Source organism: Emys orbicularis, chromosome 11 (genome assembly GCF_028017835.1).
Source record: "Emys orbicularis isolate rEmyOrb1 chromosome 11, rEmyOrb1.hap1, whole genome shotgun sequence".
In the NCBI taxonomy this organism is placed as follows: domain Eukaryota; kingdom Metazoa; phylum Chordata; order Testudines; family Emydidae; genus Emys; species Emys orbicularis.
The window spans coordinates 77,701,787-77,729,285 of NC_088693.1; the positions used below are offsets into that span (position 1 = coordinate 77,701,787).

The 27,499-nt window shown below is 57.7% G+C and overlaps 1 protein-coding gene across 2 annotated transcripts in view; it reads right to left on the bottom strand.

Moving 5' to 3' along the window:
- Nucleotides 1-2,816: 2,816 nt before the first annotated feature.
- Nucleotides 2,817-27,499, bottom strand: part of LOC135885454 (lanosterol synthase-like) — a 29,091-nt gene continuing 4,408 nt past the window's right edge. For both annotated transcript variants that reach the window (XM_065413165.1, XM_065413164.1), the window contains exons 3-20: nucleotides 26,897-27,018; nucleotides 26,101-26,197; nucleotides 24,983-25,118; nucleotides 22,712-22,820; nucleotides 21,745-21,863; nucleotides 20,617-20,714; nucleotides 20,139-20,166; nucleotides 18,353-18,409; nucleotides 17,065-17,136; nucleotides 12,308-12,358; nucleotides 11,084-11,233; nucleotides 8,625-8,721; nucleotides 8,239-8,344; nucleotides 7,598-7,663; nucleotides 6,997-7,077; nucleotides 6,322-6,492; nucleotides 5,423-5,501; nucleotides 2,817-3,756 (exon numbers count right to left, since the gene is read on the bottom strand). In XM_065413165.1, coding sequence (XP_065269237.1) covers nucleotides 3,544-3,756; nucleotides 5,423-5,501; nucleotides 6,322-6,492; nucleotides 6,997-7,077; nucleotides 7,598-7,663; nucleotides 8,239-8,344; nucleotides 8,625-8,721; nucleotides 11,084-11,233; nucleotides 12,308-12,358; nucleotides 17,065-17,136; nucleotides 18,353-18,409; nucleotides 20,139-20,166; nucleotides 20,617-20,714; nucleotides 21,745-21,863; nucleotides 22,712-22,820; nucleotides 24,983-25,118; nucleotides 26,101-26,197; nucleotides 26,897-27,018 — 1,852 coding nt within the window. In that variant the 3' untranslated portion in view covers nucleotides 2,817-3,543. The remainder of the gene's footprint in view (nucleotides 3,757-5,422; nucleotides 5,502-6,321; nucleotides 6,493-6,996; nucleotides 7,078-7,597; nucleotides 7,664-8,238; nucleotides 8,345-8,624; nucleotides 8,722-11,083; nucleotides 11,234-12,307; nucleotides 12,359-17,064; nucleotides 17,137-18,352; nucleotides 18,410-20,138; nucleotides 20,167-20,616; nucleotides 20,715-21,744; nucleotides 21,864-22,711; nucleotides 22,821-24,982; nucleotides 25,119-26,100; nucleotides 26,198-26,896; nucleotides 27,019-27,499) is intronic.

Sequence of the window (27,499 nt, forward strand, 5' to 3'; positions counted from 1 at the left end):
TTCCAGGGGGAACCAAGGCCACGTCTCCCTGCGCGACAGCCAGTTTTGCTCATGGAGGCTCTGGCTGGGCCACGACCTGCTGATTAGACCCAAGTCCCGCTGGGGGGTGACGTGGGGTCATTGTCAGCCCCTCCCCACTTCTCCATGGGGGGTGTTTGGCGGGGCCCTATTCCCAGGGCTGGGGGGGTGCATTTAGGGTTTGTTAGCACACAGGGCATTGCCAGGGCTGTTACCTGAATGAGAAACAGAGCAGCAGGCTCGCTCCCTGGCTCCTGGCCCTGGGGACCAGCAGCAGAGATACAGCCGGCCCTGGCCAGCGAGTGCCGAGCCTGGGTTGCTGCCCTCCTAGAGCGGCCCCAGGGCTAAATCCACGTCGGGGGTAGCTCGCCCTGCGCAGCCTCACCTGACTCTTCAGGTGGGGGTTTGCTTCTGAATTCTCCACCCAGCCGCCCTCGGCTGTGAGCCCCTCCTCCTCCTGCAGGGGGGAGACAGAGCAGCCGGCTGCTCGAGCTGTTACACCCCCGCTGGGCCAGAGCCACCTGTCTCGTGGCAGTCTGGGAGCCCCTCCGGGAGATGAGCCTGGGGAGTGCCAGGGCCAGCTCCCACCTGACGAACTCACCCCTTCACTCTGCTCTGGAGTCTAAGCTCTGCACGGTGGGGACTGCTGCTTCCCTTGTGTCCGTACAGCACCTAGCACAGAGCGGTCCCCAGGCTGCTAGCGAGGGCTCCTGCAGCGGGGACCACAGTGCTGTACTCACTCAACCGTCTCAGACACCAGGGCAGCCTAGGGGCTCGTGACACATCAGGAGACAGACTATAAATATGGGGTCAGCTTTTCTCACAAGCCTTGTGATTTGGGGGGGCCAATCTCATGGGGGCTTTCGGGGGGCAGGGGGACGACTCATGATTTTAGATGGTTCAGGGTTGGCAGCCTTTCTGAGGGCAGAGTGGGGAGAGGTCATCCCTGTCTCCCCTCCCCCCAGATCACACTCCCCACAGTCATAGTCACAATCATTGGACTGGAGGGACTTCAAGAGGTCTAGTCCAGTCCCCTGCACTCAGGGCAGGACTATATTATCTAGACCATCCCTGACAGGTGTTTGTCTAACCTGCTCTTAAACATCCCCCATGATGGAGATTCCACAACCTCCCTGGGCAATTAATTCCAGTGCTTAACCACCCTGACGGTTAGGAAGTATTCAAGTATTCAAGAGCAGCAACGGGACGAGATCGTTCATGCTGCCCGACACTGCTGAGCGTGGGAGCACAGTCTCATGCTCAGAGCAAAGGACTGGCTCACGGCGCAATCCCACACCTCATACCAGATACGACGTCGGACAGGAGCTCTCCCAGGGCCAGAGCTCACCAGCGCAGGCAGTCAGCACAGCCACGCAATTAGTATGTTCGTCTTCCACGGAGCCATCCTCAGCCAGCCATTCCCACTCACTGACACGCCTCTGCTGCCTCAAGGTGAAAAGTATGCCAAAAATACCTCCGTGCTCAGCCGAACCCCTGGCAGCCTGTGCCTGCGGGAGCTTCTCCTCCGTGTGTCTCAAGGACAGAGCGAGCAGGCTGCCTCCCGGCAAGACGCACGGGTTAGCCACCACACTGCTCCCTTGAGGGATAGTTAGGTGGGAGAGAGACAACCTGACTTACAGAACCTGCAGCGTGGCCCAGTGGACAGTGGAAAGCGGAAAGCGTACTGGCCAGGGATTCTGGCAACCTGGCTTCTAGTCCCAGCTGACCCATGGGGTGACCTCGGGCAAGTCATGTGGCCTCAGTTTCCCCCCGCTGTACAGCACAGATCGTGACACTGCCCTCCTGTGTAAAGCGCTTTGAGAGCAACTGAAGAACAGAGCTAACTGGTAGTAGTATTTGGCCATAGGTGGGAAAGAGGGGGCTCCGTAGACCATCAGTGTGAACGAGGTACCTGCCTTTTCCCTGCGAGCCACTGGGGGGACCAGCTCCACCCGTGCCCGACAGCAGCTCGGACCAGAGGGCACGTACCAGGGGCAGCGCTTAGCAAGGCCGTACCAGGCTAGTTATACAGAGCTCCAGCACAGGCCCAGTTCTCAGCAGACAGCCCTGCAGCATGTTCAGAGGAGGCAGCTCCCAGCACCAAGCGACATTGCCACAGGCAACAAGGCAGAACTCTAGAGCACCCCAGGGAGGGAGAAGGAAGCCCCCTTTGCTAAGTACCCCATCTGATACGCTGGAGGTGGGAAGGGGCGACTCCTAAGGGGACAGCAACGCTATGAGCTGGAGGAGACATACCCGAGCTGGGGCACCACAGCCGTGTGAGCAGCGGGAAGGGCGGGCGTCCTGGATACATAGCTACGGTTTCAGCAGAATTGTACTCAGAGCACCCAGCCCCTCACACTGTGGTAGATACGCTCTGCCTGTAATGCAGGGGTTTCCACGCTGTGGGCCACAGAACTACTCTCTGCCTGCACATAGGCCCTGTCTACACCCTGAGCTGGCTGAAAATTGAAGATGAGATCAGGTTGAGTCTTGCTCACATATGTCGCCAGATGGGAAAAAAGTGCAAGGAGAAGCAGGCACACCTGTGCCATTAGGAAGACTCCTGGTCTGTAAGTTGTTTTATATTTTTATTTACAATATTTGACCTAATTAGTAGAGAGCTGGGCTGGGTCTTTACTTACACACCATAAACATTCAGATTTTACACTAAAATATAGAAAACACAATATCGTGGGCTAAGCTGGCCAACTATTTTGTTTTAAAATCAAAAAAACACATTGTGTTATTATTCAACAGTTGTGTTACCGTTGTTGTGTTGCTTATTGGTCAGTTGTATACCAAATTGTGTTTTCCTTGTGTGAACACATTTTGCTCTCCACATTTTTTAAAGCATAGCTTTACTAAAACTGTTTGGTTTCAAAGACCTTGAAGCATTTCTTTGAGTGAGTGCGGCTAGGGATTTCTATCATTACACCTGCTTAGATGACCAGGAAAAGGAACCAAGGACATCGTTTCTAGTGTTATAGTGTATATGGATGTAGTCATTAAAGTTAATCAGTCTCCTCAAGCAGTGTTACTAGTGGGCGGCAGCGCCATGGCAGCTGCACAGGCGGGCCGCAGGGAAACAGGTTTGGGAACCCGTGGGTTAGCGCCCGAACTCGATCTCAGCGAGCGCTGGCGTGTCTCCTCCAGCTTGAAGTGCAGACACCTGCTCACAGTCATACGGTTAGGCCCCACTCCCCAGCAGCCTGTCCTGCGCGGCAGCGTTCACCTGCAGACACACAGCCTTTTACACAATGGATCCGGGAAGAGGGGTCCATTCAAGCCAAGCCCCAGACGTACAGCATGTTTGACTATAAGCCAGCCAGTGCCCACACACTCGCTGCCCCCTCCAAGCCCACACGTAGGCCCGGAGCAAGAATCAATGTGCAGAGTCCTCATGGACCACGACACAGCGCCAGGGCCTGCCGGTCTCCCGTAAACAGCCTTGTAGCCAAGCAAATCCAGCTAGGGTGTCACTGAGGCTGCAGGCCTGCCATGGGGCGTGGGCAGGGCCCAGGCTCAGGCAGAGGGGGACCCTGACAGAATCCCATCCCGCTTCCCTCCAGCCAGGATCTCCTCTTCGCTGTGCAAGGACCTGGGCTGCAGCTTGCCAGCAAGGGCGCTGCCGGGGTGCAGGTGTGCAAAGCGCCCCAGGGCCCAGATGGGGAAGACGTTGCGGTAGGAGGTGTAGCTGATTGCACAGGACTTGTTGAACACCCCAGAGATGTTCTCCTGCGAGGGGAGAGAGACAGAAAGAGGCAGGATTGGCAGGGCGCTCGCGAGCAAGGGGTGCTCCTGCAGGAGGTCCCACAAGCCCTTTGCCCTCTCACAGGCCTGTTGCGGGTACTGTGCCAAGCACACACGTTATGACTGATGCGCCCATGTTTCCCACACGCCCCGGCACACGGATACACTCCCTGCTCACTCCTGCTGAGGCACGACACCGCACACACGCAGGGCCAGGCTCCCCACCCTGGTCGTGGCACGGATGGAGCGCGATGCTGGATGGGATTGTGACCAGCCCCATGTACTAAAACAGTCCTTGGGCTGCTCTCACGTGTGCTGGGGCCGAGGCCAGCAGGCAGCCGGCCCCAGAATCAGGCAGTCAGACCTCCCCACCTCCCAGGGCTTCCCTGCAGCCACCGGCCCATCCACTCCCACCCGCTTAACACGCCGTGCCTGCATCTCCCCGTACACCTCCAGCCACTGAACAACAGGGGTCAGCGATGAGCCCTGCCCTGTTCCTGGTTCCAGCTGGATCCAGGGCTCTGCTACCCGAGGGCACAGGGCCCTGGGAAGGGTCAGGTGGGGTCACACAAAGCCACGTGGCCCAAGCAAAGGGGGAATACCCCAGAGATATATAGAAGAAGCCTCATCCTGCCCACAGTCCTTGCACCCAGGGCGCCCCATGGGAGGGTGAGCCGCTGGGATGCAAAACAGATCCGTGTCCAGGGATTTGACAGGCTACTTCCATGTGCACAAAGCAGCAAACCCCGCAATGGCGCAGAGGGTGAGCACTGGCAGGGGAAGGCAGGCCACACAGGGTTGGCTTGGGGCGCTCTTTAGTTTGCCAGCGTGAACAGCGGGGAGATGACAGGCAGCTGGCAAAGCGGAGCCCGGGGGCAGCGTGGTGGGGAGAGGAGGGAGGTCAGCCAGAGACCCTGCCTCATCTGGAACGCTCCCACTGCCGAGGGCGTCTGCTCCCAGAGCATTTCACTGCTCTGCAGCCTTGGGCTGCTTTGGGCCCTGCATGGCGCCTGGATCCCCAAGTAACCATGACAGCGAAAGCCCCCTCACCTCATCGCCTCAACCTGCACTGATCAGAAGCCGACCTCACCCAGAGTGTATCCCGGCCCCCCCATCTCTCTGTGAGATCTAAGGCCCATTACTGCAGCTAGGGATGGACCGACAGGCCCTGAACACCTCGAGCTGGTTCAACATGCCGCCCAGGTCACCCCAGTACCCCCTCCCTGCTCCGGCTCCCCTCTCACCGAGTCCAGGGCAAGGGCTCCAGCTGCTGTTCAAACCTTCTCCACCAGGGAGATCGTCCCTTCTCCTGCGACCACGACTTCTCCTGACAGCTGCATTCCAGCAGCTCACCCAGACAGGGAGGCTTTTCAATACAGGAGGCAGAGCTCTCCCTGGAGCTGGACCGGACTGTGGAACTCACTGCCACATGACAGAAGAGACCACGGACCGGAACGAAATGCAAAGCTCAGCTCTTCCATGGAGCCATCCTCAGCCAGCGATTCCCCCTCACGGACAGCTCCCAGCAAAACCCTTTGAGCCATCGGCCTGCATCTCCCCCAGCTGGGAGGGATGAAAGGGAGTGGCTGGCTGAAATGCCTGCAGTGACAGGGGCTGGATACATTAGAGAGAGCAGCGAGGAGCTGCATACCTGAGGCCAGTCACCATTGGGCAGCTGCTTGTCAATCAAAACCTTGATCCCCTTTTCCAGCACCCCAACGTCCGGGTATCTGCAGAGAGAAGGGGCAGAGGTCAGTGGTGCTGACTCCGAATAGCATGCTAGCCCCCGACCCCCGCCATGTGCAGCCGCAGCCGGAGCTCTCCTCTCTCCCTCCCCAGCACCACAGCGGGGACAGGAAAGCTCTTCTCCTCTCCCCACTAGCCCCCAGCACTCACACTATGGCCACCCCCCCACCTCTCTGTCATTCACAGGCTGGCTCAGTGGGCACCAAAGGCCCCGCACAGCCAAGCAGGTGAGGAAGCACCAGGTGTTAAAGCCAGGTCTGCGACAGCAGCCACATCCTGCAGTGCCCAGCACAGGGACAGCTCAGTGGTTTGAGCATTGGCCTGCTAAACCCAGGGTTGAGAGTTCAATCCTTGAGAGGGCCACTTAGGAATCTGGGGCAAAATCAGTACTTGGTCCTGCTAGTGAAGGCAGGGTCCCTTCCAGCTCTATGAGATAGGTATATCTCCATATATTATTATTTATTAAGGCTGGGATGGCAGCTCTGGGCCGTGCTGCTGCCTTACAGAGCCTGGACACTCGCTGTGGGAGAGCTGGTGGTGTGACGACGGGCACCAAGCGCCAGCCCGGGGACTGGAGCAGTCACTGGCTAACCCCTCTCGGCACGGGCGCCTCCCAATTGCTGGGGCGTGTGCTCTGGGCTAGCCCAGGTGAGGACACGCAGAGCACAGCAGGGGGCAGGCATGGCGCGAATGAAGGCTTCCACACCAGCGCCCCGGTGCCAAGGTCCTTGGCAGGGCTGTGCTCTGTGAATGCAGGTGAAGAGGACGATGTTCTGTGGTGAGAAGCAGCATCGGTTCTCCTACCTGACGGCCATGAGCCCCAGCAGGGCCCAGCAGGTGTTGTGGATCTGGGAGGTGGGGCTCTGCACGTATCTGCGCTGCTCGCAGGACTCAAAGTCCTCTCCCCAGCCACCATCCTCCATCTGCTTGGAGACCAGGAACTGGCAGGCCTGGGCCACCTCCCTGCATGCGGCTCTGAAGGGACGAGGCAGAGCAAAGGGACTAAGCCAGGGCAGCCTCATGGGGCTTTGGGGAAGGGGCTGGTGGAGCAAGTGGGGGCAGGAGACAGTGTGAAGCTGTGGCAGGGAGGCTCTAGCAGGAGCCGGGGTCTCCGAGATGAGACTTGGCTCCCGGGGGTGGGAGCAGCAGCCTAGGGCAGATGAGCTTCCTCTGGTGAGTGCACAACCTGGCTCTGAACACCAGAGCCCCCAGCTGCGAGCGGCCAGCAAGCTGGAGCCAGGGGGCCACGGGCTGGGGACAGGGCCCCAGGGGGCTGTGACTCTCAGTGAGCAGGGGACGGGAGGACAGAGGAGCCCGACCCAATGCCTGGCGGGGAAGGCTGCTCTGGGTTTGATCAAGCTCCTCCCCCAGCAGAGTGATGCAGCACCTCCCATGCTCGAGGGATGGTGCCAGCCACTCCAGGCCATGCCCTGCAGGCCGTGGCAGCCAGGGAGCCACACGTCGGATTCCCACACTCACCCGTTCTGGTAGGTGTGCTGCAGACAGGCCAAGGCCTCCAGTCCGAACCAGGTGCCGTAGGTAAAGCACACGCCCCAGCTCCTGATGGGAGGAGAGCGGCAGCGTCAGGCAGCGCAGAACGCTCTGCGGGTCTGACACCACCGGCCCCCCGTGCCACAGACAGGCCTGGGAAGTCCCTGCCTCTCAGTACAGTCCCTCCCCACCGCAGACCCTGGGAAGGGTCCCATCGCCTCAGGCTACGCTGAGCCTTTACTGGAGCTGTCGCACACACACGGGCCAGGAGTCGCATCCCATCCCATGTCGCTGCGTCTGGCTCGTCTCTAGTCCGCAAGCTAAGGGGGTTAGTCACTCACTGGGAGCACCCAGCGCCACAGGCACTGGTCTGCAGGGGGCCCTAGACACGACTGTAACAGGCCGGACTGCTGTGGGCTACCTGAGCCAGCCCCCCACCCACCTCCCCCGGACACTGGCACACCTGGAGGTAAAGGGGAGAGAGGGTTGCCCAAGAGGGCAGGTACCAGCGCCTCTCTCCTCACCCCAGCCACCTCCTGCCCTGAGCAGGGTGGAGTTTGCTGCACCAGCGGTGCACGCGGCCACTCACCCTTCCCACGAGCCGTCAGCTCTCTGCACCCTGCGGCAGTACTCCAGGCCCTTGCGCAGCGTCTCTCTAGACAGGAGAAGAGGGTGCCTTAGTGTGCAGCGTCCATCCTCCTGCCAGCCCCTCCTTGGGAACTCGAATCCCCTCTGAGAAGTGGGGGCCCGGACCTTATTAAAAGAGTCACTCAAGGGCCGGAAGCTGCAAGGTGGACTGAGCTTCCACAGCCTCTGTGCAGCTGCCTGACCATGGCCCCTGGGGGCTCAGATGGAGACAGGATCTCCACCCCGGGACATTTACCGGTGCCTTCCCAGCTGGTCTGCGGATGAAACACACCCTGGTCTGTACCCCCAGTGCCCTGCTTGAGGCCGGGTGGCCCTTTGGACTCACACAGGAAGCGGATGTACTCAGCCGGGCTGTTCTGAAACGGTAGCTAGGAAAGGAGGGTGCCCCCCACTGCACTGGGACAGCAGCTGCCGTGTTCGGTTACCGGGTTGGTTCCCGGAGCTGTGTGGGCGGCAGGGTCTGCCCTGCGGGTCAGAGCGTACAGATGGGGCCTGCGCCAGGTTCATCCCAGCAGGCCCCACTTACTGACCTCCCCAGGGTGCAAGCTCTGGACTGATGGTTCGGCGCTCCCCCTCCGTTACCTGACCTCCCGGGCCCGGTGCTCAGGGAAGGCCTCGTGGAAGTGCTTCAGCGCCTGCACGACAGCCGACGTGCACTCCACGTAGCAGTAGTCTATCATGATGTCACCTGCCAGACAGGAGAAGCAGCAGTGAGCATCCCCATCACATAGGGACTCATGGCCAGCAGGCAGCTTGAGGACAATGCCAGGCACTGACAGGGGCCCTGCCTCCCCGGTGCACTCCCATCCCAGGAGCTGTGCAGAGGTGCTGTCTCTGGGGATGGGCACTGGCCATGTGATTGCGCCAAGACCCCCCGAGCCTGCCTTGGGCCCAGCAGACCTGGCTCTGCCTCCCCTCGCGGTTCGAGTGACAATAGCTGGGGAGAGCCCCAGCGTGCCTGCCCTTACCGAACACCTCCGAGGCGTTCAGGAGCTCCAGCAGCCGGCCCCCCCGCTTGGTTTCATACGTCGCGAAGCCTCCGTCAGGATTCCTCATGCTCAGCAACTGCCCGGACATGGAAGGGAAGAGATTGACGATCCAAACCAGCCTCGTTCACCCCCTGCTACAAATCACCCTTCACCCCTCCCCCGCCCCCGCCATCCCTCTCCAGAACCCTCGATCCCGAGGCCAGAAGGGCTGGCCTGACCTGCACAGCACAGGCCAGAGACCTGCCCCAAAGTAACTCTTGTCCAACGACCGCAGATCTTCTAAAAAACAGCCAATCGCGATTAATTTTTTTTAGTTAATCACGTGGATTAATCACAGTTAACTGACAGCCCTAATAAAAATATTAAACAGCAAGGGCTAGGAAACTGATCCCTGTAACACGCCTCTAGAAACACACCGCTTGGTGCAGATCCCCCTTTTACAATTACATTTGGAAACCCATCTGTTAGCCAGCTTTTAATCCATTTAATGTTTGCCAGGTTAATTTTGTTTCGCTCTATTTTTTTCACCAAATTTTGTGCAGTACCACGTTAAACATCTTACAAAAGTGTAAGTCTTATATCAACACTATTACCTTTATCAACCAAACTGGACAGGATCTATTTTCCATAAATAATTTTTGATTATTCTAATTTTATTCTCAATGGCAACTGGAATTATATTACCCTCCTTTAATTTTTTATTAATGAAGTTCCTTAGTTGCTCCATTATCTTGCCAGGGATTGATGTCAGACTGACAGGCCTATAATTACCTTGAACATTTTATTTACCCTTTTCAAATACTGGCACAAGATTAGTTTTCTTTCAGTCTTCTGGAACGTCCTCAATGTTCCAAGGCTTATTGAAAAAAATCAACATTTACAGTCCAGTGAGCTTCTCGGCCAGCTCTTTTAAAACTCTTGGATTCAAGTTATCTGGACCTGCTGATTTTAAAATGTCTAACTTTAGTTGCTGCTGTTTAACACCCTCCAGAGATACTAGTGGAATGTAAAGAGCATCATCATATGATATGACTACACCATCTGGCTTTTCCCCAAATACAGATAAAAAATATTTATTGAACACTTCTGCTTTGTTTTGCATTATTACTGATAATTCTATCATTTTCATCTAGTAATGGACCAACACCATTGTCAGGATTCTTTTGTTCTTAATAGCTTAAACTCTTTCTTATTGTCCTTAACTCTGCAGGCCATTGATTTCTTCTTGTGCCCCTTTGTTTCCCTCATCCATTTTCTACAATTCTTAGCTTCCGATTTCAACTTCCCTTTTCTGCCATTTGTTATATATTTTTTTCTTATTTTTATAGGTGCCCTCACTTCTCCTCTAATCCAGGTCTTTCGTTATCCACTACCGCCTTCTTCCTTGATTGTGGGATTGTAGCTTTTGGGGCATCCAATTGTTCTTAAACAATTCCCAATTATCATCCACATTTTCTCTGATTAAATTCTTCCTCCCAGCTGATTTGGGTCATAGTTATTTAGCTTTGAGAGACTGGTCCTTTTAAAGTACCCAGTATATATGCCTCTGGTCTGGACTTTATTCTGTTTGCACATTACTCATGTGATCAAGTTATGATTACTTGTACCTAAGCGTCCATTAATTTTTAGTTATGTGATCAGTTCTTCTTTATCTGTCAAGACGAGGTCTAATATACGGAGATATAGATCTATCTCATAGAGCTGGAAGGGACGCTGAAAGGTCATCAAGTCCAGTCCCCTGCCTTCACTAGCAAGACCAAGTACTGATTTTGCCCCCGATCCCTAAGTGGGCCCCTCAAGGATTGAACTCACAACCCTGGGTTTAGCAGCCCAATGCTCAAACCACTGAGCATTTCTTCCCCCTTTTCCCCCTTCCCTTTTGCTAGGAGCTGGCCAGAGCCAGAGGCACTTTTATCCTCCCCATGGAACAGCTGCCTGGTCTCCAAGGCCCTGGATCCAGCTCTGGATATTCGCTTCTGCTTCCCAAGACTTGGGCGAACGAGCTCCCTGCACGGGGTGTCTGTGCTGTGAGCAGACTGCCCGCCGGGGAAAGGCGCTGCGCTGTCCCTCCACGCGCCCTCGCAGGGACAGAACAGCTCTGAGCTCTCTCCCACACACAGGCCAATCTGTCCTGTCCTGTCAGGCTGCACGCGCTGCTCCCAACTCGGGACTCATGAGCGACACCCATTGGCAGTGAGAGGCGCTGCACTAACAGCCCTGCCTGGGCTCCTCCTGGGGTTCATGCCAGCCGGGCCCAGCTCACATCCAGACGTGATCCCAGGCTCACGCCCAGCAGGCCGTATGCCCAGTCACAGGACGGCCAAGGCCCACAGAGGGAGAACATCCCCCACCCAGAAGCCATTTTGTTTTAAGCTGTTCCGAGATACGTGGCGCTGACTCTGGGGTTCTCCCCCAACCGGGTCTCCGCCGCCTCTTACCACATTCACAGCGTCAAAGAGGCGCCCCGTGGGGACGTGCTCTGCTATGAAGGGACACTTCTCCTGCAGCAGCATCACCGATTTCAGCCCCTCCGCAGTGCAGTCAGCCACGATCCAGCCGCAGTCACGGGTGCTGAAGGGGAATCCGCCCTGGGGAGTCAGGCACCAGCACTCAGCCCCAGGAGCACGGAGGGCGAGGGAAACTCCCCCGCCAGGCTCTGCCCTGCCCAAGGGAAGGTGGAGCCCCCTCACCCAACCCCGCATTACAGCTCCGCTTGTGCACACGAAATGGGGAGAGAACGCTGGCAACCATCCCCCACTTCGAGTCCCGCAGGAGGCTGGGGAGACAGGGGAGTCCCTCCTCAACAGCGAGGTGGCACCAGGAGCTACTGCAATAGCTTTCACGCTGGAGGCTGGGACCAAACCCAAGTCTGGGCCCCAAGCAAAGTGCCAGTGGTGGGTGAAATTCAGCCCGTTCCGTGGGCAGGTGTCCAGACACATTCACCGAGCAGCTGGGCGCAACGAGAGGCCCTGGGGCAGGTGGGGCCCAGAGCTGGCACAGCGGGGGCTGCAGCCCAGGATGGCAGTGCCGTGGCAGAGCCTGGGGGCAGGAGCTCGCGCTGTGTCTGGCTGCACTTTGCCTGTTACACGGGACCCTCCTAATTACCCAGGTGAGGCTGCCTCCCCCACCAAAAAATACCGTACTGGAGAAAACAACGCTGCCCAGCCCCACCACAAACAGGCCTTAGTGGGATTGTGCCACATCTCCTTCCATGGCAACTGGCCTGACGGCCACCCCGGACCCACGGCCATTGGCCTCAGCTTACAGAGCCCCTCCTCCGCCGATGCGATGTGTATTGGCCAAGCCCCGCCCCCATATGCAGACACCAAGCCACCTGCTGTTCTGCTTCCCATGCCCCGGGCACTGCCAGGTAAATGCCAGCTCGTGCCCTTCTTCCAAGCAGGCTGAGCCTGTCTAACTGCCAGCCCCTCGGCACCTGGGATCTCAGTCACGGCCGCAGACTCCTCCAGACACCAGAGAGTCGCTCTGCGGCCAGAGCCTGCCTCTGACGCTATCACAGGATAGATCCACTTTGAGTCGAAAAGGTTCGTTCCCTGCCCCGCGAGCAGCCCAGAGCTAGGGGCAGCCGGACACGTGAGGAACAAACATGGAACAAGGGAGAGAATCAACCCAGGGAAATCCAGGCCCGTGGCCAGCTGTACCTTGCTCATCTGGCGATAGTACTTCTGGTAGTCGGGCGGGTTATCCGGAATCTGCAGGAGATACGAGGAGCACCAGTGAGGAGGAACGGCAGGAGCAGCCTGGCTGCGGGCCCCATAGGCCCCACTGCAAGAGCAGAGCACTGCAAAGGGCAGGGGTCCCACAGCTATGGCGATGCCCATGGGATCAAGGCCAGCCGTGCCCGCAGAGCACTCCTGTCTGCGCTGCCACAGTCTGCTCGCCAGAGGCCAGGCTGGGATTGGTGCTTGTCCATGTTACGTCTCCCTGGATCAGGCCGGGGCCAAGGCTGGCCCTGGACTCTACCACTGGGAGGGGATGAGCAGAAGGGACTTCCACAGCTGACCCTTTGCAGTACGCCCCAGTGCTGTCCTGGCGTGGCTGTGTCAGCACAGGGCACCTGGAGCTCTCCCCCGCAGCCCGGCTGCGGAGGGCCCTGTGCATCCACTTGTTTTCAGTGCTTCACCCCCGCAGAGCCCGGAGCGGGCCCCACGGCTGGGTCCGCATCAAGATTCACATGAAACTGCCCTGCCACGCTGGGCCCAGCACCAGGGACAGGGCAGCCTGAGAGCAGACGGCTGCGGGGGTCTGACCCCCAGGTCAGCGAGCCCTGCTCAGAACAGGCTTGGACGATGGGGTCTTATAAAGGTAGCCAGCCAGTCAGGCAGCGGCATAGACAGCTGCAGCGGCACAGGAGCCAGCAAACAGAGCTGTAAACAGGGGAGTTTGGGGGAAGACTAAGAGAGGCAGGCAGAGGAACACACAGGCTACTGAAGGGAGTGTGCAGTGTTCTAGCAGTGTCTTGGTGCTTGTTGGGGGTTTGTTGTGCTGTGGGTGGTGATGGTTTGGTTTGGTTTGTGTTTCCCAGATTTACAGGAATTAGGTGGGAAGCCTAAGACAGATACAGAGGCAGCGGTGGTAGTGACCCAGGCAGTGGAAGACACAATGAAGATGACTGGATGTGGAAGCTGCGGCATGTACATGATCCTGGAGGGGGTACCTGATAAGAGTTTTGTCTGCATGAAGTGCCGCCTGATAGAGCTGATGGAAGAAAAGATCTGAGGATTGGAGATGCAGGTGGAAACTCTGGTTGAGTTTAGAAGGGGGTTCGAACGGATGATGGAGCAAAGACATGATGAGGCCGAAGGGAAAAGCTCAGACTTGCAGATGGAAGCAGGACCAAAGAACTCTGAGGGGAGACTGCTGGGTGAGGAAAGTGGACAGTGGAAGCATGTGACTAAGAGAACCAGGCAGAGGAAAAGACGGGCTAGTGAAGGAGCAATAGAGCTCAGGAACAGGTTTGCGGGAGTTGGAAAATGAAGAAGGGGCACAGCAGGTGGTCGCTGAAGGTGAGAGGGCAAGGAAGAAGAGAAGAACAGCTAGTCCTATAAGGAGAGGGGAAGAGTCAACGGAGATGACGCCAAACATGAGCCCCAGGCGGATGGGTTGCAGAGGATTGCAAGAGTGAATTGGAATCGAGAGGACTTGCAGCCAAAGGGAACAGGGGATAGACCGGAGAATTGCACCGTCACCAGGAAAAGGCAGGTCTACGTGATTGGAGACTCCTTACTGAGAAGAATAGACAGGCCTGTAACTAGAGCTGATCCAGAGAACAGAAGGGTGTGCTGTCTGCCGGGTGCTAAGATACGGGATGTGGACCTGAGGCTGAAGAGGATCCTAACGGGAGCGGGAAAGAATCCGCTCATTGTCCTTCATGTGGGAACGAATGATACGGCTAGACTCTTGCTGGAACGTATCAAGGGAGACTATGCCAGGCTGGGGAAGACACTTAAGTGATCTTCAGTGGGATTCTGCCTGTTCCTAGAGAAGGGCAACAAAGGTGTGACAAGATTATGACGATCAACAGATGGCTCAGGCAGTGGTGCTATAAGGAGGGCTCTGGGATGTATGGCCACTGGGAGGCATTCATGGACAGAGGACTGTTCTCTCGGGATAGACTTCACCTGAGTAGGGAGGGAAATAGACTTCTAGGATGGAGGCTGGCACAACTGATTAAGAGAGCTTTAAACTAGGAATTGGGGAATTATTAAATAATTATTAAATAATTCCACATGGGGAATTATTAGCTACATTAGAAAAGATGGGGATCAATATGAAAATTGAAAGGTGGATAAGGAATGGTTAAAGGGGAGACTACAACAAGTCGTACTGAAAGGTGAATTGTCAGGCTGGAGGGAAGTTACTAGTGGAGTTCCTCGGGGATCGGTTTTGGGACCAATCTTATTTAATCTTTTTATTACTGACCTTGGCACAAAAAGTGGGAATGTGCTAATAAAGTTCACGGATGACACAAAACTGGGAGGTATTGCCAATACAGAGAAGGACCGGGATATCATACAGGAAGATCTGGATGACTTTGTAAACTGGAGTAATAGTAATAGGATGAAATTTAATAGTGAAAAGTGCAAGGTCATGTATTTAGGGATTAATAACAAGAACTATTGTTATAAGCTGGGGGGGGAATCATTTGGAAGTAACAGAGGAGGAGAAGGACCTCGGAGTATTGGTTGATCACAGGATGACTATGAGCCGCCAATGTTATATGGCCATGAAAAAAGCTAATGCGGTCTGGGGATGCATCAGGCGAGGTATTTCCAGTAGAGATAAGGAGGTGTTAGTACCATTATACAAGGCACTGGTGAGACCTCATCTGGAATATTGTGTGCAGTTCTGGTCGCCCATGTTTAAGAAGGATGAATTCAAACTGGAACAGGTGCAGAGAAGGGCTATTAGGATGATCCGAGGAATGGAAAACCTGTCATATGAAAGGAGACTCAAAGAGCTTGGCTTGTTTAGCCTAACCAAAAGAAGGCTGAGGGGAGATATGATCGCTCTCTATAAATATATCAGAGGAATAAATACCAGGGAGGGAGAGGAATTATTTAAGCTCAGTACCAATGTGGACACAAGAACAAATGGATATAAACTCGACATTAGGAAGTTTAGTCTTGAAATTAGATGAAGGTTTCTAACCATTAGAGGAGTGAAGTTCTGGAACAGCCTTCCAAGGGGAGTAGTGGGGGCAAAAGATATATCTGGCTTCAAGACTAAGATTGATAAGTTTATGGAGGGGATGGTATGATGGGATAGCCTAATTTTGGCAATTAATTGATCTTTGACTATTAGCGGTAAATATGCCCAATGGCTTGTGATGGGATGTTAGATGGGGTGGGATCTGAGTTGCTACAGAGAATTTGTTCCTGGGTGGCTGGTGAGTCATGCCCACATGCTCAAGGTTTAGCTGATCGCCATATTTGGGGTCGGGAAGGAATTTTCCTCCAGGGCAGATTGGTAGAGGCCCTGAGGGTTTTTCGCCTTCCTCTGCAGAGTGGGGCACGGGTCACTTGCTGGAAGATTCTCTGCACCTTGAAGTCTTTAAACCACGATTTGAGGACTTCAATGGCTCAGACACAGGTTTGTTACAGGAGGGGGTGGGTGAGATTCTGTGGCCTGTGTTATGCAGGGGGTCAGACTAGATGATCATAATGGTCCCTTCTGACCAAGTCTATGATGCGGTGGTGAGAACACCAGTGGAGGTTCACGCGTGTGCTCCCATTGCCTCTAGCGCCTGTGGAGCAGCACTGGGAAACGGCACCCGTGCAGGGACGTCACAGGAATCTCAGCGTCAGCCAGGCCCATGAGCCAGCTGTGTCCCAGGGCAGGCGGGTCTCCCTCCCTGAGAGAGGTGAGGCACACTCCGCTTTTAAAATAATTTTTTTTTAATTAATGGAGATATCCTATCTCCTAGAACTGGAAGAGACCTTGAAAGGTCATCAAGTCCAGCCCCCTGCCTTCACTAGCAGAACCAAGTATTGATTTTGCCCCAGATCCCTAAGTGGCCCCCTCAAGGATTGAACTCACAACCCTGGGTTTAGGAGGCCAATGCTCAAACCACTGAGCTATCCCTCCCCACCAAAGCCAAGCGCGCCGTGCCCTGCAGCACTCCCAGCCTGGGCTCCAAAGCTGGGTGGGGAAGAGCTCACTGCGAGAACCCTCACCGGAGCTGCAGGGGGACAGTGGCAGGGCTCTAGAAACAGGGAAACTAGAGAGAACCCGGCTGGGTCAGCCCCTACAGAAAAGCCCCATGGAATGTAAGGAGGAAACCTACAGATCCAGAGACATTCGACACGGGCACACAAAAAGGACTCTGCAAACTAGTACATTTGATAGACAACGAAAGCCCCTGAGCTGAGCTAGCCGTTGGACCCACAGCATTCACCTCCCTGCCACGCTGCTTTAAAATGCCCCTGGGCTCTGATCCCCAGCCCCAAATGGAGTTAGACACCTCAATACCTTTGACACTCTGGGCCTCTCTCCCTACCGTGTTCTGGTACCAAACCCCTTTCCTCTGTATCTCCTAGGACAGCCAGTGGCGCTGGGTGCTGAAAGCCAGCTAACGAAACTGTAAATAAACCCTGTGTGTTCAAACGCAATGTGAAAAGGCGCAATTCCTGCTCACACCACACGGGTGCAGCACATCTCCAGAATTCTCAAGTATTGCAAAATAACACTAGCTTCATTCTAACAGTGCCAGCAAACGTTTCACAGTGAAACCTGGGGGTGCTGCAGCACCCCCATCCCCCTAGTTCCCGCGCCTATGACTACAGCGCATGAAGGGGATGAGCCGCATGGCTGGATGCCGAGAAGCTACGCGGGACACTGCAGTCTTACCAAAGTCAATGCTGACTCCCCACATCTGTGACCCCAACTCAGTGCTCACCTGGGTGATTTTGAGGAACTCATGGGCCTGCCTCAGACAGGAAGCGAATGCCGGGTCGTTCTGAGCACCAGCCTAGACAAGGAGGCAGACACACAAAATAAAGAGACGTCACTGCTCAGCTCTGTGATCAGTTTAGTTCTTCGGGAAAAACAAATTAGAAGAGATCTCCTGGAATCTGTGCCAGGCATGGTCACTCCCTGGTAAGAGTCAAACACAGCACTTTGGCCAGCCAGGGACTCCGGGGCACCAGAGATCTGCACTGGGGTGGCTCATCTCGCACTGGCTGGTACAGGCAAGGAACAGGAAATCTCAGGCTCTGAGCGACTGGCAGAGCAGCATCGCAGTGCCCGATGCTGGAGCTACGCCAAGCAACACATCTCCATCGCTCGCTCGGAGCGGTCAAAGCCCCGTCTCTGTATTCCAGCATTGCTGCTGGTTCCGAGCAGCGCTGGGCTCTGGGCGGGTTTTACCACGGCAGGTGCGATATGGCCCATCTTTGTACCAGTACCCCAAAGAGAACACAGCGCATGCGGGGAAGAGGTAACAGGAACTCTCCTTGGTCCCTGCCCATGTGCATTTCAACGCCTACCCACCAGTGCCGTGGGGCCACGTGCCTGCACCTGACGGGGGTTAGGACAGTATTTTCAGGGGCCATCACCGGCAGCATGCCACATGCTATGGAACAGCTATAGCGGCTCTTCCCTATGCGCCTGCCAGCTCCACGCCTGCAGCTGGCCAAGTGCAGGTTCCCAAGCGGCGTGACAGTGCTGCTCATCTCCAGGTGTTACTACAGGGGACACGTGCAGAGCCCCGTGCCATTCTAGCCTTCCTCCAGTGACACCTCGCACCCAGCGTTCAAAGGCCAGTCCACCTGCAAACCTGCACACACCTGCCTTTGTATGCAGGTGCGTCCACCCAACGCTACGGGGCACTAGCTGTTCTGCCCCTTAGCGTGCGTTCGGAGCGCACTGGGATCGCAAGCCTGCAGGGCTCTCTCTAAGAGCTGCGCTCTGGCTGCACCACCAGTTACCGGCTCAGCGCAGGGAGCTCAGGGGGACATTCTCTGGCCTGTGCTCTGCAGGGGGTCAGACTCGACGATCATCACAGCTCCGTCTGCTCTTGACACCCGAGGCTGTCTAAGCCTCTCCCTAGTGTTGCTGTTGAGCGTACACTGTAGGAGCCGGGCCCCCAAGAGCCATGGCACTGAGGAAAGTGCAGGATGGTGCCTGTCTGAGACCCACGTCCCTTGGGGGGCAGCCCAGCAGGCTGGCACAACAGCAAACATTACCTCCAGGAAGGCTTGGACGGCAAACGCTGTGTCCCAGAGCTGGGATCCGTTGGTGCCCTGGAACAGAAGAGTGTGCAATGAGAAGCAGCTTTTCAATCCGCCCCAGGCTTCCCGCCCACCCCTACGGGCCATGCTGCCTGCAGGCGCCACCGCTCTGTACCAATGGCCCCGTAGACAGAGAAAGCTATAGGGTACACTGGCTGGGTGCAGACACGCAGCACAGGCACCGCCACACTGCACCATGGGCCCTGTGCACAGGGAGTGCTGCAGCCTAAGGGAACACACTGGGGCAGAAATGGGCAGCAGGAGCAGGGTTATGGGGTTTTTCGGTTCGGGGGATGGGGTTAGACTTTCCCTCCAAAGCTATGTTAGGGTCTGATCCTGCAAGCCCCTCATGGACCCAGTGCAGGATGGCTCCGGGCACCTCACCCAATCCAGTGTTGGTGTCTACAGCACCCTAGGCTGCAAGCAGCATCCCAGACACAGTGACTGGAAACAAGAGAGAGCCCATAGCAGCATGCAGAGCGTGAGCCGTAGGGACGGGACGGGATGGGATGGGACGGGGGTCTCTGAGCTGAGATGTGAAGCGAGGCAGAGCCAGGAAGGCTGGCCCAGAGGGCAGGAGCTGCAGGGACTCGGCTCTCGCACAGCAGAGGAGGCCGGAGGGAACGGGAGAGAAGCTGCAGCAAGCCCACCGAGGGGTTCAAAACGAAGGCAGTTTGGCCATGGATCCTGAACCCAGAGGGGAGCACTAGGAGGGGACTGGGATGGGCCGACGGGGCTCCAGGCACATGGGGGGCTTGGGCAGCAGCATGTGGGCCCTGCTGGGCTGGGCCGTGGGGCAGCCCCAGAGAGGACAGGTGTGGTACTCAAGCCCCAAGGAGCTGAAGGCTGGGAGGAGGTCTCGGTGGAGCACTGCACTACTAGACCGCCTGCATGGCGGGTCTGTGAGTGCTCTGCCGGCCGGGGCCAGGCCGTGACACAAGGAACAGTCCATGTTTGCACAAACAGACAGCAGTGCGAATGGCTGGCTGGGCGGCAAGGGGAGCCGTGGGGCGGGGGAGGAGGGAGGTGGCAGAGCTGTGTCTGGGGGGGATGCACCGCTGTCCCGGGAGAGGCACGTTTGTCTGGGAGACACTGAGCTGCAGGAAGTGGGACAGAGAAGCAGGCCTGCGTGGCCAGGGCATGGGGGAGCAGCACGCAGCCCCTTTCCTTGCTGGACACTCAGCAGGGGCCAAGCAGCCGTTAGTGCTCGGTTCTAGCCCCCAGCGCAGGTAGGAGAGGGGCTGCCCGCTAACGTAGGGCCAGAGCCGCACAGCAGAGACAGGACAGGACGGGACTCCTCCCCTAGGCTCCACCCCAGGGGCAATGCGTGTGTGGCAGGGGCGAAAGGCCAGAGTGAAGGGGCTGGGCACGGGATGGCGGGTGCAGAGCACCCCCCAGAGGTACAGGGGAAGCAGCTGCCTGAGAGCACGGACACACACTGCTCCCGATACCAACCCCTTCTACCCTCTGCCAGGAGGAGGAGCAGGGACGGGAGAAGCTGCTGCTGTGAGCCGCACAGCTGGGCCAGGGCTGGTCCTATTACTATTAACAGCCCGGCAGGAAAGGGAGACATTGCAGGGGTGGTAGATCCCCCGAGGCAGAGCAGCCTGGCGAGACCCCCTTTGCAGGACGTGCTCAGTCCCTGGGTGAGGGGTCCCTGCCCAGCCCTGCGAGCTGCCTCAGCAGCAGCGAGAGGGTGCCCAAGGTCCCTGCATTCACTGCCAGGGCCAGAGCGCCTTACCTGCATCTTCATGCCGTCGAGTCCCAGCCTGCGTGGAGAGAGAGCACATCACTGCGGCAGCCTGGGGAGCGTGGTGCTGTCCCCAACCTCCCGCAGCCCCCAGGCGTCTGCTGCTAGGGCACGGAGTACTGAGCTTCAGAGGCAGCCTTGCAGGTTCCCCAGGGGCCCTGGCCTGCCCCTTCCCAGCCTGACTGGGAGAACTGGAGCGAGTGGGACTCACTAATAAGGATGCAGCGTCTGGAGCTGGCTGCCGATCAGTGCAAGACCCCCCCGTTCGCATGCCGCCTGCACAGAGCTCCCTGCTCCTGGGTCCTAGGCAGCGTGGTAACCCTGGGGGCAGAGCGGGGTCCCCCATGGCAGGTCTGGAAAGCAGGTTCCCTGCTAGGGCCTGGGGACTCCCGCACGGGGCAGAGTGGCTCTCTCTAGCTGAGCCCTGCACTGTCTCCAGGGCTGGGGAGGTTCATGGGCCTGGCCTTACCAGAGGTAATCAGTGATCCTGGAGACATGCTCCTGGAAGGCTGGAGAGCTCTCCCCATCCACGTACCAGCGAACCAGCATGTTAATGGTCTTGGAAATCTGCCGAGAGAGAAGGCGTCACTCCCCTGCAGAGCGCAGTGGTGTTCGGCTCGGGCCTGCACAGCATGACTTGACCTCATGACCAGCCCCAGAGCAAACCCCAGGCTGGGGGCTGTCTGCAGGGGAGCGAGCACGTCTACATGGGGCTCTGGTCACAGAACGGACCCCTTGGCATCCCCATGTCTGTTCCCCATCACAGGGCAGGAGATCACTCTGGCAATATACAAAAACCTGTAGGAGAACACTTTAACCTCCCTGGCCACACAATAGCAGATGTTAAGGTAGCCATCTTACAGCAAAAAAACTTCAGGACCAGACTCCAAAGAGAAACTGCTGAGCTCCAGTTCATTTGCAAATTTGACACCATCAGATCAGGATTAAACAAAGACTGTGAATGGCTATCCAACTACAGAAGCAGTTTCTCCTCCCTTGGTGTTCACACCTCTACTGCTAGCAGAGCACCTCACCCTCCCTGATTGAACTAACCTCGTTATCTCCACACTGATTTATACCTGCCTCTGGAGATTTCCATTACTTGCATCTGAAGAAGTGAGGTTCTTACCCACGAAAGCTTATGCTCCCAATACTTCTGTTAGTCTTAAAGGTGCCACAGGACCCTCTGTTGCTTTTTACAGATTCAGACTAACACGGCTACCCCTCTGATACTCTCCAGCCAGGGCCTTCCACCAGCTGACTCCACACCCCCCAGCTGTCCCCAGCAAAGACTCTGCAGAGGGGGGCATCTGGCACGCCCTGCCTCCACTGCCACTGTACAACGACCAGGCGGCTGCTCACGCTCTCCTCTCCCGCCAGCCTGCTCACTCCCCTTGTCATCCGCCGTGAACTCTCCTGTGTGCAGCGCCCAGCACAGCAGGCCCTGAGCCTGCCTGGATTGCTGGTTGCTATGGTTACGTGCCAGCAGCAGGGCGTCTGTGCAGAGCTGGGGAGTCCCAGGCCGGTCTCTCCCGCACCTGGGCAGGAATTGGAGCCAGCTCCATTGATTCGTTGGGAACGGTAACGAGCAGCCTACCGGGCCAATGCTGATGGCCTTGGTGAATCTGTCGTCAGCCTTGATGTGGTCGTACAGCTCCGCGATGGCTCGCTGCCTCAGCCGGGCGCTGTGGTGGGCTTCGTACACGTTCAGGATGGCTGAGACGGGAACAAGAGAGACACAATAAGGAAACTCTTACCAGCTGCCTGGTCCCAAGTCCTGTGCGAGCAGGGCCCGGCCCCGAGCCCCAGAGAGCTCCCCCCATCCTTTCCCCAGCTGGCCAGGGCTCTGGGGGGAGCAGGGCGAGAGCCCCAGGGACACAGTCCCAGAACGCTCCACACCTGGACTGAACCCTGGTAGTTTCACTGCTGCTCAGCCCGAGACAGGACCAGAGGGAAGTGGGAAGCTGCTGAGTGGGGGACAGAACCTGAGGTATTAAGGTTCACTCAGTGCCCCAGCACACAGCCCACGCTGGACTCAGCCTCCGCAGACACCTCAGAGACGGAGTGTTTGGAGTTGTTCTATGAGCCCTGATTCGGCATCAATGGCACCCGACAGTCAGGATGGGCCTGGGTTCAGCCTCCTCCAGCGGCAATCAGCACAGAGCCCAGCGCCTTTCCTACGTGCTGGACCCAGGTGGCTGCTGCTGGCTCGTGGCCGAAGTGAGCGAGCCAATGCTGCACACAGATTGCCCTCGTGCCCACTGGGCAAGGCAGTAACTGTGGCACCATGCTGAGGCCAGGTGGGCACTGCTTTGTCAGGCACAAGCATTCCCTCCCAGGTTAGTAATTTACTGTCTTGCCAGCTTCTGGTCCCTGGCCACTCTGAGATCCCACTGGCAGGGCAAGGCTGACAGGAAGCTTGGAGGCTGCACTGGGGTTGGATGTGAGGCTATGGGGCAGCTCTCAACTCCACCAGTGACTCACGGCAGTGGGGTCAGAAAACAACCTGCACATCAACTATCCCCCGCCCTGCCCTGGCCAGGCCCAGCCAGTGCCCTACTCACCATTGGCAAGTGTGAGCAGCCAGCTGTGCGGGGTGTAGAGATCGCAGGCAGCCACGTTATTCCTCTGGGCCGGCCAGTCAATGCTGGAGTAGTCCTGGACGTACAGCTCCTGGCAGGGAGCAGGCGGGAGATTAGCCATCCGCTCACTAGCGCGCCATGGGAGCAGACCCATGAGACAGCTGCAAGTGTCAGCCTGGTGGCGTTGGCAGCCCGGGGGGAGTACAGCACGGCGCACGCAGGGCAGCACTGGGGAAGGAGTGCAGCGCTGCCTGGCCCGCTCTGTGGCTCCACACCAGCCACCGGGACAGGTCCCATGTGGGAGCTGCTCCCAGCACCCTTTGCTAAGGAGAGTTAACAAGAGGAGAAAGCACCTTCAGACAGTGCCAGAGCACCTGAGGGGGGCACCGGGGCCCCATGCGGCCTGGGGGGGCACACAGCCCGAAAGGGGGGGGGCTCCAGGGCCCACACAGGCCAGAATGGGGGGAGCACGCTGGAGCATGCTCATGCAGTAGGGAGGGCTTAATTCTGGCTGGAGGCCTGTGTGCAGGATTCCACCCCGCTCCAATTCACAGCAGGGCTCCCAGAGCCCAGTGGGCAGGAAGAAGACAGCCCCTAAGGCGTAACTCCCCTTCAGGCCTAGGGGTGTCAGGTGCCCAGCCTGAGACACCAAGTCGGATTCGCAGAGGGCAGGGCTCAGCGCTCTCAAATCAGACCCCTCCCGGGGGGCCGATGGGGCCTCCCAAAAATCACCTCTCCCTTTGGAAAGTGCAGGCCTTAGGCATTGTGAACAAGTGTGTGGTATGTACCTTGCTGTGGCATTCACAGGGAAAGCCTGCTCCCTGCACGACCCCAGACACTCTGCCCTTGGCTTTCCTTCCTACCTTGTCCTCCCAGCTCTCTCCTTCCTTCCCCAAAGCCCACCCCAATTCCTGCCCCATAGGGCTCCCTCCACCCCTCCCATCAGCCAAGGTTACCAGCACTGGAAGAGCGTTAATGCGGCGCCTACACGGGCTGTTTAAGGCGGGCACTCCCGGGCCCCCCGTGACTGTCCTCGCCACTGAGTATCAGAAATAAGACTGGCAGGTGACTGGTAGAAGAACCTTCACAGGGAGAAGATACCAGGTACCGAAGGGCGGAGAAAGGCAGAACAAGAACCAGAGGCTGAAGCCATGAGGCCCGAACAGTGAACAACGAGGGTGATCAACCACCGGAATGTGCTGCCAAGGGGACTGGCAGACTCTCCATCGCTTGATGTCTTCAGCTCCCGACCGGCTGCCTTTCTGGAGGGCACACTGTACTGCAGCCAGACACGTCGCTGGGCTCAGTCCAGAGTAACTGGGTGACATTCTCTGGCCTGCGTTACACAGGAGCCTGACTAGATGATCTACCGGTCCCTTGACGTGATGAATCGAGCTCCGGGTCGTCACGCAGACAGCAGGGCATCGGTCCCATGCAGCTCCTGTTTGGAAGGTTACTACTGCACCTATGAAGGCAGAGCCTTTCCATCTGCTAACGAGAGCTGGGATGCTGCACAGAGGTAACATGCCAGTGGCCACATACCGACATCGAGGGGCCCAACCCAGCCTGGGCCAGTCGTACCTCAGCCCTAAGCTAAAGGGAAAGCATGGAAGGGCCACGTGGCTCACTCAAGCAACATCCCCCTGAAGGAGCAGAAATGCAGCCCACACTACGTCAACGTACAGAAGCATCAGCTGTGACAGGGAAGGCGTAAGGAGGCTCAGAGGGAACCAGAATGGCCAGCAGGAAATAGGAACTTCTGTAAGTCTCGGAGAACCAGGAAGCTGGTGAGAGTCGCTGGCCCTGCTAGATCAGCAGAGGGCGAGCGGAACAACCAGAGAGGACGAGACGCTGAGCGGCAGGGTTGCTAAAGTCTTCACCACAGAGAACGAGGGGAGATTCCCACCCTGAACTCCTCTTTGGTAACAGAGACGAGGCAGCATGAGGGACGGAGGTGTCAGACACGGGGCTGCTGGGACATGGCTCAGGGCCGTTGCTAGTGCCCAGGCAGGGGGAAGACCCAGAAGCTCTGGTGGGACAGGGGAACAAGGAGCTGATGGGGGGATCATATCACAACGAGCCCACAGGGATCTCCAACAAAGCACTGCCAGGGGCTGCAGGGACTGGGATTTGCGCCCAATGAGGAGATTCGGGTCCATGCAACTAGACACAGCTGGGCCATGGTGGGAAGGGTCTCCAGGCCACCGTTACACAGGATGAGGAGTGGGGAGGGTGCTCAGGGAGTTCATTTACCTGTCTGAGGCTCTGGACAAGCTCACCCGCCTCGGCAGTCAGGCGCGTGGCATAGCAGTAGCTCATCGGCAGGTATACCTGGCGGCAGTGGCACCACAGCGTGGAGGGGTGGGCTGGCATCCATGCCGGGAGCAGCCTGTCACACAACAGAGGGACGCTGTCGGCAGTGTGCGGGATGGGGAGTGGGGGGCCGCAGGGACATGGCACAGTTAAGGACAGGGGTGTGGGCAGTCAGAGGGGTAATGTGCCCAGGAGACACCCAGGGCCCAGGATAGCCGCTGCCTCAGCGTTAGAGCAGCCCTACAGGACAACGCACCGACCCCAGGCGATCGCTGCTCCATGCTCCTCGGGTGCGGGGGACCTGAGAGAGAAGCTGGAGCCCTCCTTTGGACGAGGAGAGCGTTCTGGGCTTTCCCAGCAACCCAGCGAGGCTGTTATCCTGGGCAGGGCCTCTGCCGACAGACTGCATCTGATTCCCTGTGGTTCATGTTAACGGGGTGCGGAGGGAGGCGCAGGGAATAAACAGCCTCTCCAGCGGGGAACATGCCAGTGGGCAATGCTGCCACTAGTTTCCCTGTAATCAGCCAGCTGCCTGAACTCCCTCGCTTCACACTGCCCCCTGCTCCTGGCCCCACGGCCAGCTCGGGCACCAGCTGTCCCTGAGGGCTGGGGGAGTCTGCGGCACGCCCAGCTCCAGGACAGGGACAGCCATGGCATGCCTAATGGGGAGGAACTGTGTCAGGACCCAGCACAGGTTCAGCCCCAAGAGGGAGGGACTTGGGGAGAGCGCAACGTGTAGGTCTGGAGGCTGGCAGAGAGGGGAGGAAGGCTGGAGGTCAAGCAGGTGGGCCGAGCTTGGATGGGGGAGGGAAGGTCATCAACAGAACATCCCTCCCCCATCAGCCCACACCCCGTGCCAGGAATGGTGCCTGGTTTCCGTGCCCGAAGCCTCCTGGCCCAGGCTGAACGGGAGAATGGGGGACTGGTGCAGGCCGGGGATTACTCTCAGGTCCCTGGTGTTCGGCGTCAGGCTCTCTGCTGGGTGCTGCTGCGAGAGGATGGGGCTGTGGCTTGGGACTGAAAATCAATACACTCTGCAGATACAGAATAGCACCTACCACAGCTCAGGGAACAGCGTGTTCATTCCCTCCCAGCTGTAAACGTTCAAGACGGCCAGCCAAAACTTCCCCCAGGATGGGATTCCCACAGCACCCCCTGGAGAGACAGACACAGATCTGGGCTCTGACGGCAGCCACGGGGGCCAGGGACACGGACCCTGCCATGTGACAGGGCATGAACAGAGGCTCCTGAATCCTGGTCTGGTCGTGTGGCCAGCCAGGGGCCCTGGAGAGCTGCAGGCCGGTGCAGCGGGCGCATGATGGGCACTGCACACCGACAGACACAGCCATTCAGAAACAACACCTGGGAAGGGCACATTTTCTGTGCAAGGTGCAGCTGGTGAGACCACATGAGGGGGGCTGGAGACGGCGATTTAACCACAACCGACTGCTGAGATGGACCGGATGTTTGCAGGGCTCATGAGTGCCCTGCCTCCCAAACGGAAGCGTTTGCAACCGGTGAAGGAGCTGAGGTTTCACCATCACCCCAGAAGGTAAGCGCTGCAGGGTGCTGGCACAGCAGGATGCAGCATGGGCTGTGACATGCCACACGTGCTGCGACAGCCAGGCCAAGCTGGGAGAAGCTAAGGGCACCAGGGCAGAAACTAACATGCGAACTGCACATGCTGCCATACAGCCAAGGACAAGCCATTGCAAAGGCTCACGCCACTCTGGCCGCATGTCCCCTCGCCTACCACTCACCCCTTCGGAGCTGGGCAAGCCCTTCTCAACAGTCCCAGCCCCATGGCTGCTGGGGGGAGGACAGGATGCCAGAGAGCTCCAGCCACATGCTGACCTTTGCTGTGGAGGTTGATCCGAGCCCTCACGAGGTCCGGGTCATCCGGCCCAACCCCCAGGATCCTCAGGGACGTGTAGTTGAGCGCTGTGCCAAACACTGTCGATTTGTCTTCCACGTGCCTGCCACATACAGAGAGCAGGGAAGTCAGACATGGCCGAGCGCTCGTGCAATCAACCGAGACTGGTTTTATTGGGGCAAACCTACACAGGGGGTTAAAGCTAACGGAGCAAACTAACTGAAAAGCAACCTCCCTGGGCCATGCTGCTGGGAAAAGGGAACGAAATGCTCCCAGCCCCTCACTCTAGTGGTCTCTCCGTGGTGAAGGAGGGCTCTGGTCACGCCACGTGCTGGCCTCCACGGCACTGCAGCTCCAGCAGTCCAACACTCAGCATAGCTCTGAGCCGTTTCCCACATGTAAGGGAGCACCAGGCCAAGCTCTGGATGCTGCGGGGGAGCTTCAGAAGCACTCAGCCATGGCCTAGCCTGTCCCCGCTAAAGCCATAGGCAAGCGCTCTCGTCAAGGCAAGGGGGGGCAGAGTGACGCCAACGCCGAGTACTTCGAACCCCCACCGTTGCGTTGCTGTGTGATTCAGTACAGCG